Consider the following 11,958-nt stretch of genomic DNA (forward strand, 5'->3'; position numbering starts at 1 on the left):
CAAGGCCAGGTTGGACGGGGCTTGGAGCAACCTGGTCTAGTGGGAGGTGTCCCTGCCCATGGCAAGGGGGTTGGATCTAGATGATCTTTGAGGTCCCTCCCAACCCAAACCTTTCTATGATTCTGTGGTGATTCTATGCTTTAGAACACCAGCACTCAGGCATCCCTGCGGTGACCTGAGAGCCTCATTGCGTCTTCATGCCATGACTGAAGGAATCACGGAATCACGGAATCACGGAATTTTCAGAGTTGGAAGGGACCTCTAGAGATCATCTAGTTCAACTCCTCTGCTAAAGCAGGATTGCCCGGAGCACATCACTCAGGACTGCATCCAGGCTGGTCTTGAAAATCTCCAGAGAAAGGGACTCCACCACCTCCCTGGGCAGCCTGTGCCAGTGCTCTGTCAACAGAGCGTCAACAGAGCACCAACAGAGCACAGAGCAGGAAAGCTCAGCCAGTGAGTTTCTTGTCTGCTCTGCTAACATTACGCATGGAATGCAGTTGGGATATTCACATTTCCGTTGATTCCCAGGGGGCTATTTACCAAGCAAAACACTGCTCTCTGTGAGTAGCAGCAGAGGTAAAACCAATGTTATTCTTTAAGGAAAATGTTATTTTTCTGCATAAGTGTAAATGGTCCATCTGGCATCACGATGGGGCCAGAGGGTCAGATCGCCTATTTAATTTACAGACATCCAATTAAAACAGTGGGGCTGATCACAGTAATAGCTTGCTAATGTACCTATTAAGGCCATGAGCCGATTCTTATTATCTGGTTCTTTCTTGAACTACCTTTATTGCTTTTTCTGCATTCTGCTGCCATTTGCTGATCTTGGAAGGAAAAGGTGGGGTTTGCTATCGTGTATTGACAGCTCAAGGTGCTTACTCTGTGAAGCTCTGGTCAAATTAATCTCATCTTCTGCTGAACTAGCAAAGAATAGGAATAGGATTTTTGCAGCTATGGTGAAATAAAACAAAATAAATTAGCTATGTGAATGCAGTGTTTACAGGCTACTGGTGTTCTGCATACAGTTATAATTCCAGCACTGGAAGAGGTGGTGAGATTTTTCGAAAGGGCTTTGTGTATTTGGTTATCAACATTTTTTAAATTCTTCAATTTTAAGTGGATAAAACAATTGAAAAAAATTTCAGGTCAGCCAAAACATGTCACTTTCAACAAGTTGACAAAAAAAAACAATAGAAAATTTGAGAGCCCAAATCAGGAAATATTTGTCTTGTGAAAAATAAATTCAGATGGAAAGAAAATAAATATGCTGTTTAACAAATGTTTACATCATTGCTTTTGACATATTTTTTAATTTTGTCACTTTTTGAAACCTCAAAATACAACAAAGTTACTTATGTTTGGCCATGTTTTGTGGTTTCTGAATCTGATAATTTTTTTTGGCAGCAAAAAAAATGCCTCCTTCATCTGAGGCCTCACCTTCCAAGATGGGATTTGCCTCCAGGACCTGCTGCTCAATCCAGGAGTGCTGACCGCTGATGGCCGCCAGGAACTGCAGAATCAGTTTTGTGCTTTCTGTCTTCCCTGCTCCAGATTCACCGCTGCAAAGACACCAGGAATTGAGGTCAGCAAAAGCCTTGCTGCACCCCTGCCAGTGTCCCTCTCTCTGTCTCTGTGCCTCTTCTGTAAGCACAAGTAGGATGAGGCCACTAAGGATGGGTTTCCAGCATCCCGTGGACTGGTTGCAGGAGAAATGGTAGGACGCAGCACTGGACAGCTTCCATCCAAGGTCCGGATATGCTTTACTGTTCATTTGGCCCAAGCTGTTGCTTGGGTTTCGGTCTCTCCAGCAAATACCATCATTTGATCATCACTAAGAAGGCCAGCAAGCACTTTCAGACAGTGCTTTTCCAGGTATGACCACCAGACCACGAGCCTGTGGTTCAGGGGCTGGCTGGTCCTGTGGAGCAGCTTCATCATCAGTCTTGAGCTGCCAAAATGCACTAGAAGGCAGGCTGTGAAATACTGCCTTTTAGAGGCAGGCACTTTATCAAGTCCCCTAGACATGTCCAGCTGAAGGGCAGATAGGAGACAAGAAGATCACGGGGCAGGAAGCAAGTGTTCAAAGCAAGAGTTCAAAGCAAAACCTCAAAGCTCTCTCTACACTGAACTCTGACTCCTGTTTCCTTGCACGCCCCTATGTAAGCCATGACCGTGTCACCCTGCCATGCAGTGTTTGAATGCAGGCTGTCACGCTGGTGGTGGCAGTTCTGTGGTAGGGTACCACACTCAGCGCGGGTCCTCTGATGGTACAAGAGGAAGGACCGGGCGAAAATCCATTTCCGTAAATCTATGGCCGGTCCGATATAAGGGGTAGCCAGTACAAATGATTGAAATGGACCTTCCTGGGGTTAAGTAAAAAATTGCCGTGGCCAAATTGCCTCACTTCGCAGGGTTGGCTGGCCACTGGCACACTGCATCATGCCTGACCTTGACTCTCCTCTCAGTCCCATATGATGCTTTTTTAGCCCTGCAAGGTAATCATTACTGCATGGCCTTTTCAGTCCCACGTATCTAAAATACTGTGCAGGCAGTGCTCCAGAGGAATGTTTTTATGCGACAAAACTTACGATAGGTATGCCTTGGAGAATGGTGGTGACCTGAAAGCACAAAGACTGTCTGAGGGTCCAAAACTTGATGGGACAGAGTTGGAGGGCTGAGGGAACGAAATCTGGTTCATGCCACCATTTGGGATAGACACTGGAGTGAACTATACCCATAACTGTGACCAGGCATTTCTTGGTGCCCAAGATTAACCTGTCCAGAGCAGAGCCATGCAGACAGACAGCAGTTCAGCAATGTGAACAACCGTAGGTCCAGTGCTCAAGCTTGTCCCTGGCCCTTCCTCGTGGAGAATGTATAGATCTCTGTATCTTTGACGTCTGTAGAATTATTGAGTTTAAATTTAAAAGGAGAGGTTAAAGATGAATATGAGATCCATTGGGTTGTAGGGTAAGCACCAAAGGATCGATAAAGCATCTTTACTAGGAACAGTGACTGCAAACAGAGACCACCTCTGCATTGGGAATATGTGGATGGGAGATCTAATAGGTCATTAACATTTCTGCTTCTATTTGATAAGCTGTTCCCTATCAATCACGTTGCAGATGCTCAGCATCTGTGTTCAGGATATGGCCCATTTGGAAATTCAGGGACTCACCTTATGATACAACATTGGTCCTTGTTGTTGCGCTGCATGTTGAAGTAGCAGTTGTCAGCAATTGCGAAGATGTGTGGTGGCATCTCACCAATCTTTTTGTTGGTGTACAGGCGTATCTGCTCAGGTGAGTAGATGGGTAGGAGCTGGTAGGGGTTTACTGCCACCAGTATTGAACCAGTGTATGTCTAGAGGAGAAGCACATGAAGATTTATGGGGACAGTGAGATGTAGCTAAGAGGCTTTGGCAGCTTGGATGGAGTGCAGAGGCCAGAAAAATCAAGGCTTTTCAAAAGCTGGATGAAAGATGATGTTCAAGTCAAAGATGGTTGCAGGGTAGAGCCAGGAGCAAAATTGGAACAAACGTTCCAAATAATCTAAAACAGCTCATACCCAGCCCAACTCATGCACAGCATGGATTCAAGCCTTAATTCATATTTTGGATGAACAAATTGTGAGAGACTAGAGGTGAAAGGGACCTGGAGACCATTGCCCTATCTCAAAGCAGGACCAGCTGGAGCCAAACCATTCCTGTCTAACCTATTTTTAAAAGTCCACAACAGACCTGCTAAGCCTCCCTCTGCAATAAGTTCTTCTCTACCATCTCTACCAAACCTCTCCCCAATGCAATTTAAACCTTGTCCTGTGCACATGGATATGGCCCACAAAGTTCTGACATGCCCCTTTCTCAGCTATTTCTGAGTAATTTGGCGAAGTGGCCTTTTGTCCATCCCATGCTCTCTGTGGCACTCCTTTGTGGTGTCTTGCTCTGTCTTGCTCTTTCATTTCTGTCCTTCCAGGAGCTGTTTCTCTCAAGCCTCTCACAAAAGGACTCATGACCTTTGTCATCTTGTTCAGGTGCAGCTCTGATGTTAGGAGGGTGGGCCACATCCCAAGCTCAAGGCAGAGAATAAGGATCTGTCTTGTACTTCAGCTGTCTAAAAGTTAGTGTCTAGAGCAAGTGAGTCAAGAGGGCTCCATCTCAGTCTAACCAAGGGGCATGAGATCAAGGCTACTTTCACTCCATGACCTCAAAATGGCCAAGTCGCCTTCTCTGGGTTAACTCTTGGAAACTAAATTTACAAGATTAATCTCACCTTTCTTTCCTGGCTGTGAAAGTGCCCCCACCGCTGCATATATTCTTTCCAGGAAAACAAATAATAAATAATTTCAATGTAAAAATAATCCTTAGGGGTGGCCTAAACCCAACAATAAGCCTTTGGCACAAAGCAGCAAAGCAGCACAGGCAAGGATGATTGTGAGCCAAGAAGAAAATTTCTGTGCTTTGCTGGCTGCTCCTCTTTTTGGGCTTTTTTTTTTGCAAACTGGCTGATAAATAATAAATGTCTGAGCTGTTCCTCATTTCTGATGGCAGCAAAATAACTATGACTGCTGGGGAGAGGAGTGGAAAGGAAGACTTGGAGACACAAGCCCCAGGTCAAGTTTCTCCCATCAAGCCCAGTATTCCTCAATCATGATGGAAAGGGCTTGATTGGAGCGAGATGACAATTTGTTTGCCACCATTTACACAACACTTCCCACGACCTCAAGCTTGCTGAAAGGCAGCCAGTAGGTGGCAATTGTGTCCTACAGTAGGGGTGCTGAAAGCCTTGAGGGACTCATCACTTTCTAGCCTCATGGCCAACACCCGAGAGCAACTTTCTGTTCAGTCCCAGGTGAGGTTTGAATTTACAGTGGTAACTGAGACAGGATATGATAGTCTTCCCTGTAATAGGGGGTTATGTGCCAGTAAAGGAAAAAAGCTCTTTAAGCTCAAGAACAAAGTTGTCACAAATCCAAAGGGTAGAAATTGGCTGTGAAATCACATAGACTGGATGTCAGAAGGCGGCGGCATTGAAATAAGAGAGCAGAGAAGTCCCAGAGCAGCCTTCAATGGGGACAGAGCAGGTAAGCTTAGTGCTCAGAGAAGGAGTGAGCTCAGTTTCTGAATAGGATTATGTCACCAAAATCCCCAAGGAACCCCAAGTCTCCTTCCAGTCCTGAGCGAGATGTTTGAAATACTCTTTTCCTCTTCATAATTTATTACCAGGTTAATTACAGGAACATTTCTAATCTTCCTTGAGCCTCTTCTCAAAAAAGACTGACTCTTCGCAGAGGTCTCCCAAATCCCTGTGTTTCAGCCACACTGGTCTTCCCTGCCCCAAATACAACCAGCGAGACTTTTAAAGGAGTTAACCATTAGTTGCAGGAATGCTTTCTGGATGCTCTCACTGACCCTTCCCTTGTGATCCACAAAGCACTTTGTCAGCACGAACTCTTGTACTATTGCTTGTTTTTGTAGGTCGTTCCTAGTTGATAAATACTCACAATTTGCCCAATTCTCACAGCTGAAAGCATGCAAAACTTTGTCCACTTTGCTGATGAGGGGCCAAAGGGCACCTCCAAGGAAATATTATCTCTTTGGTTTCTATTGCCGGGTGAAGGCAAAGCCCTCCTCTCTCGGGAAAATAAAGCTTTACCAATAGGCAGGGGCTCTGCCATGGCTGACCACAGGAACCACATCTCAGTGCAAATTCATTACTGCCTGCATGACCTACATTTTAATTAGCCCCAAACAAATCCTTTCTGAGCCTGCTTCCCTCACTACCCAGAACACCATGACTGACTTCATCTGGATTTTTATGGGGTTAAAGCTCTACCAAACATTACTGCATCTTGGCAGCCCTTAGAGAGCAGCAGCAGGCCATGCTTTCATCTCCAGATCATAGAATAGAATCATAGAATCGTTTTGGTTGGAAGAGACCTTTAAGATCATTGAGTCCAACCATTAATGTAACACTGCCAAAACAACTATTAAACTGTGTCCATCAGCACTGCCTCTACACATCTTTTAAATACCTCCAGGGCGACTCCACCACTTCCCTGAGCAGCCTGTTTTGCTGCTTGATAACCCTTTCAGTGAAGAAAATTTTCCTAATATCCAATTTAAACCTCCCCTGGTGTAATTTGAGGCCGTTTCCTCTTGCTTTATCACTTGTTTCTTGGGAGAAGAGACTGACCTCACCTCTCTACCCCCTCCTTTCAGGTAGTTGTAGAGAGAGAGAAGGCCTCCCCTCAGCCTACTTTTCTCCAGGCCGAACACCCCCAGTTCCCTCAGCTGTTCCTCAGAAGACTTGTGCTCCAGACCCCTCACCAGTTTCGTTGCCCTTCTCCAGACATGTTCCAACACCTAAATGTCCCTCCTGTAGTGAGGGGTCCAAAACCGAACACAGCACTCGAGGTGGGGTCTCACCAGTGCTGAGTACAGGGGGATGATCACTTCCCCAGTTCTGTTGGCCACACTATTCCTGATACAGGCCAGGGTGCTGTTGGCCTTCTTGGCCACCTGGGCACACTGCTGGCTCATATTCAGCTGGCTGTCCACCAACACCCCCAGGTCCTTTTCTGCTGGGCAGCTTTCCAGCCACTCTTCCCCAACCCTGTAACATCCATGGGGTTGTTGTGACCCAAGTGCAGGATCCGGCACTTGGCCTTGTTGAACCTCACACCATTGGCCTCGGCCCATCAATCCAGCCTGTCCAGATCCCTCTGTAGAGCCGTCCTACCCTTAAGCAGATCGACACTCCCTCCCAATTTGGTGTCGTCTGTGAACTTACTGATGGTGCGCTCAATCCCTCATCCTGATCATTGATAAAGACATTAAACAGAATTGTCCCCAATACTGAGCCCTGGGGAACACCACTTGTGACTGGCTGCCAACTGGATTTAACTCCATTCACCACAAATCTTTGGGCCTGGCCATCCACATAAAGAGATCTAATCTTACTCCAGAGTCCAAACTCCCCACCAGATGCTCTTGCTATTCAGCATAGTTTCTCTTAGCGCGTGCAAGCCAAACCATGGGCAACAAGCCCTTGTTGAAGTTTCTCTCCTTTTACTGCAGAGGTTTCTTTCCTTCAAGTTGAGGTCATTACCGAGAAGCACTTACAGCTTTAACCACATTCACAGGTTGGGGACTTTCCAGCTCTGGGAAGGTATCACAACTTCACCATGAGGGCCAAGCTCTGTGGCAAAGGGGATGATGCTCTCAGCGCATTTGTGAAGCAGCAGCGATGGTGGTGCAAAGTAAATGAGAACGCCACAATGGTGAACGGAAACAAGTGATCCAGTGGAAGGCATGACAGCGATTGCAAATGACAGTGCCAAGAGTCATACTTACCCTCCCGCCGCAGTTTGTCTTACGAGTAAAATGCGAGGCAGGAGAAAAAGGAAAATTATGTTTTATGAGAGCAGAATTACACCCTCCACAAAGCTAAGGAGATGAGGAAACAAGGGGGACTGAAGTCCCATTGGAAAAGTCACCATTCACTCAGCAGGCTCAGAAATCCTTTCAAGCAGTGAAGGCAAAGCTCCACCATCTTTAAGACAGAGTAATTTATACCCCAGAAAAAAAAACACCTCAGACTGGGTAACCCCTAGCCACATGGCATCCATATGGTACCTTGGCTTTGCAAAACTGCTATCAATATTTACCACATTTGACACAGATTTACTCCTCCCAGTGCCACTGCTCTTAAAAGATGAGATCTAAATTGCGTTCCTGAGTCTCCGACAACACACGTGTAGACAGGGGTGGTTTACATGCCTCTCTACCAAGCTATGGGCTCCATGTCATTTTGAGGGTGTAATTTTAATTTTGAGATTGCACTAATTGCTGTGTTGTGCCCAGGATCATGGGCTGTCACTCCAAAGCCATTAGCGGTGTGGAGCAATCAAGGCATAAGAACCTGGAAGCTCTGAGATACAAATCCCTTTGTGGGATCTGGCCATCCCTTATGCACTAGATCTGTAGGACGTATGGCACCATCACCCCCCGACCCGAAGAACTTGTAGAGAAACCACATGGTTACTGAGTTGCTTCAGCCCAAATCACTGTCCACACTCACCTCCAAGTTAGTAGCTACTCTTTGCGTTAGCCCTTATTATATGTTGCTGCCAAACAACTCTTTGCCCAGTGCTCGTTTATGTTCATAATCTCCCTGGATGCCTGTGAGTAGCTTGGTGAGGGAGCTCAGAGGCAGAGCTTCACTGAAGGAGCTGGTTTTATTCACAGGCAATCTGATAGCGCACACATGAAATCCTATCTGAGGACCTCTGCTCACTTAGTGAGGCAACAAGCGCTTGCCTGGTGACACAGGGATCCTGGGAGACACATAGGGACACCACCGAAAAAACACCCAACATGATCTCAGCTTTCTCAGAGAGCAAGAGAGAGCTGCAGGAATCCACTTGGTACCACTGTGGGGTGCCCATAAATAGGAGAAAAAGGGGCAGTGCTGAAGGGATAAGTGTTCCTTGAATGACCTGGACAGCTACAAATTATCAGCTATCTGTACTTCTTGGGTGGCATTCAGGTTGCTTGAATTTTGTTATCCTCATGAGTACAGCCTTTGAAGAGGGACATGGTCTGAGCAGGAGGGCTGTAGACCTGCAACATGAACTCCCCTTCTGACATACACTCTTCTGTGACATGCGAGCTCCAACCAGCTCTAAAGCAATCGCTTCGCCTGACAGGCACCTACTTGTGCACAGCTGAAACAATCTTGGCTGTGTCGGCATTATTGACACCTCTGATGACTGCCACGGGTGCTTAGTGCACGTGGAGACACCACCTCAAGTATGAATTTGGTCCTGCTAACTTTTGCTAGTTTATCATTATAAATGGCCAAGGCTCCCTAAAGAGACCTCCAGGATCTAACATCTGAATCATTTTCTGGTCATGATTTCTTCTCTGAACTGACCATACAGGGGACCCAGGCATCATGCACAACAAGTAAGGTGCCTCAATGAGGGGGTCTCTTTTCTCCTCCAAGCTTTGGGGAATTACAGGTGCCTTTCCAACAGCCATGTCCCCTTCCTCTAGGATTGAAAATCATCTCTGAAAGAAGAGATGGGTATCTTCCAGAGTTGGGGGCAGGAGGCTGTCAACCGTATGAACCGCCTACGTAACAGAGTGGTCTGTTCTCCATCGTTGCCCAGCTCTAATCCAAACCCATCCTTTCAAAAGGCACTGGACATCGAGCAGAACAAGCAGACTTGATAGATAAAATCCTGGACATGGTCTGTTAGCTTACGCCGTCTGGGAAGTCAGACTGTACTGTAATACCCTCTGGCCTGAAAACCTAGTAGTCTCTAGAGCCTTTTAAAAATCAGATTCCCAGGTGGCTTTGAAAAAGCCTTCAAAGGCACAGCAGAGACTCACGTGAATTCCTGAAAACTGTAGGATTTGATAGCAATACCAATTTTTCCACATTTGCAAAGGCTCTTTGAGTACATTAGCTAATGGCAAACACACACACACACACTCTGCACTTCTGCCCCAAGAACGTGCACCAGACTACACAGCATACAGCACACTGACAAAACCAGCACAGAGACTTGGATGCTGACTCTTGTCCTGCTGGGGAGGTGGCCTTTGTGATGTTATTGCAGAAAAGAGATACAGTTTGGGCTGGCTCCCTGTAAAACCCTCAATTTCTGAATGTCTGGTTGGGTTGGCAAGGCAGCACTGGGTGCACTGGGCATGACATGGCTGAGCTGACCTAAGGAAGGACACTGCTGTCCCCAGACATCAGGATGCCAGGATCCCAGGCAACCCAGAGCTATTAAGTCATACACACAGATGGGGGGGGGGGGGGTACTTTAAAGCTTTTCTGGGAGTTGCTTACTTCATTGTTCCCAGTTATTTCATGCATCCACCTCCTCATCCTTCCTCCACCCCTTGAATCTCCGGCAATTGTTGTCTTCACCCACTTGGGTTAAATGAGTTAATGGTTCAGAGGGAGAAGGCAGAAGGGCCACATCCAGCACGCAGGTGCCAAAGGCTTTTGCTTTAGGATTACTACAGCATGCACGTGGTCTGGGTTGAACCGGTTATTGCTTGTGCAGAAAGTTAATGCACGTCCCCAAAACTTCTACAGGGGCTACACAGTGAGGTGGCAGGGATTGTGCTTATTACCTAACTCATGGTGTCTTTCACTAGGGCATCCACAAACCCTGCAATGTGTCCTCTACAGTGCAGAAGCCCTCCACCACTTGGGTCCAGGTGAAGGTAGAAACCCAGATGCTCAGTTCAATCAGGGTTTCCCCCATGCGGGTTCCCCAGAGCTAAGGAGAGCAGGGGGTGCAGTGCAGAGCAAGAGGTGGAGGTGGGGAGGACACTCACATAGATGAGGTGCTCCCGATAGCGGATCAGCAGGTTCCTGAGGATTCCCGCCTCGTTCAGGTCCCCCAGGCGGATCATGTCCTCCACTCCATGGATGGAGGTGGGGTGCATGGGTTTGATGTGGCTGGCATTCTGTGGGGAAATCCAGTGCTCCTGAGAAAAGAGAGAGGAGAGAGGAAGGTAAGTTAAATGAGATACCACTGGGATGAGAGACAGAAACAGCCCACACCAGACAGAAAAACCAGATGGAAGAACATACACGGGACAGCATTAGCACACAAGCCACAGCTTCTATTCCTGGGACATGGCAGTGACTAATTTAGGATATTCCTAGCAGAAGGAGGAACACATCTTTTGGTTTACCGCAGCAGTGAGAGACATGAGATGTGAGCCATCCTGGCAGAAGTACCACCCAGGGCAGCATGGACATCCAGCACACCAGGGTTTTTTTATAACAAATAGCAGGTTTGTTCTTCCCTTCACACAACTACATTTTCACATCACTGATTAACCCCCTGCCACAAAATACTGGTGAGCAGAGAAAAGATGATTTAGAAGGGGAGAGAGGGATGCACAGGGGTGGCAAAATGAGACATTTATTGGCAGAATGTCATTTAGACTGATCAATTCTCATGGGCTTCAAAATTTGACACAATGACAACCAAGTCTCTTTCTGCCATTCTTGAAGGGAATGAGAGCATTCACAATTATCTCAGCCTGGAAAAAAAATTATAAAGGACAAGAAAGCCTCCTCTGGCCACCCTCTGCCACCTCGGCAAAGAAGTAGAGGTGGGAAACTGAAGAACCAGTGTTTGGGCACACCCTGTATTGGTAAGAGGTCAGGAAGGTCTGGATAACAGCAGAGGAACAGCAGGTCAAGGTGGGTTTGCTCAAAGCACTATTTAGATGTACTTTGGAAGCCTCTGTTATCATTGTACTCAAGAAGCTTCTCAACTTTTCACTCCCAGTACTGTCAATAAAGCAGGGACACAACATTATCTTGCCCTTACAAATAGCAAACTATGGCACAGTTGATTCTCAAGGACATATGAAAAGCCTGTGACAAAGTCAGCCATCATGACCTTATGACCCCTGGCCTTCACAGGCCCATAGGGCTGAAGAAGGGTCATCACAACCTTTTGTACGTACATTGCCTTCATCATCCACAACCTGGATCTGTCCAGAGTCACACAGTTTAACCACCGCTCCAATGGGGACATCGAATTCCCGTCCGGTTTTGAGGTCCATCCACACATAATCCCCCTGGAACCAAAGACATGACAGTTACACTCAGGTTTAGCATCCTTTGGGATAGAAGTTGGTGATGTTTTGTACCCAAGTCATTGGTCCAAGTCAAATGACTTCCTTTGCAAACCAGAAACCGTCCCGTTTTCAAAGATGCTCAGGAAACGCCCGGCAAGGTAATAGCAGTAGGCATGTCCCACACAGCATACAGTACCTCTCCTCTCTGTTTCATGAGCTCGTGAGTGCCTATTGGTCACAGACTGCATCCAACAAGCAGGTTACAGAGCAGTGACACAGGCAGAAAATGCCACCCAGGTGGAGGTTTCCCTCTATGCAATTTACAAGCC

The 11,958-nt window shown here is 46.8% G+C and overlaps 1 protein-coding gene across 1 annotated transcript in view; it reads right to left on the bottom strand.

Moving 5' to 3' along the window:
* Positions 1 to 11,614, bottom strand: part of MYO7A (myosin VIIA) — a gene marked incomplete at both ends in the record, with an annotated part of 67,335 nt that extends 55,721 nt beyond the window's left edge. Inside the window, 4 exons of the mRNA XM_082498339.1 lie at positions 1,444 to 1,565; positions 3,185 to 3,369; positions 10,367 to 10,519; positions 11,516 to 11,614. Of these exons, the coding sequence (XP_082354465.1) occupies positions 1,444 to 1,565; positions 3,185 to 3,369; positions 10,367 to 10,519; positions 11,516 to 11,614 (559 nt within the window). The remainder of the gene's footprint in view (positions 1 to 1,443; positions 1,566 to 3,184; positions 3,370 to 10,366; positions 10,520 to 11,515) is intronic.
* Positions 11,615 to 11,958: the final 344 nt, after the last annotated feature.

The sequence above is a fragment of the Vanellus vanellus genome (genome assembly GCF_965231255.1).
Source record: "Vanellus vanellus genome assembly, chromosome: 1".
Taxonomy (NCBI): domain Eukaryota; kingdom Metazoa; phylum Chordata; class Aves; order Charadriiformes; family Charadriidae; genus Vanellus; species Vanellus vanellus.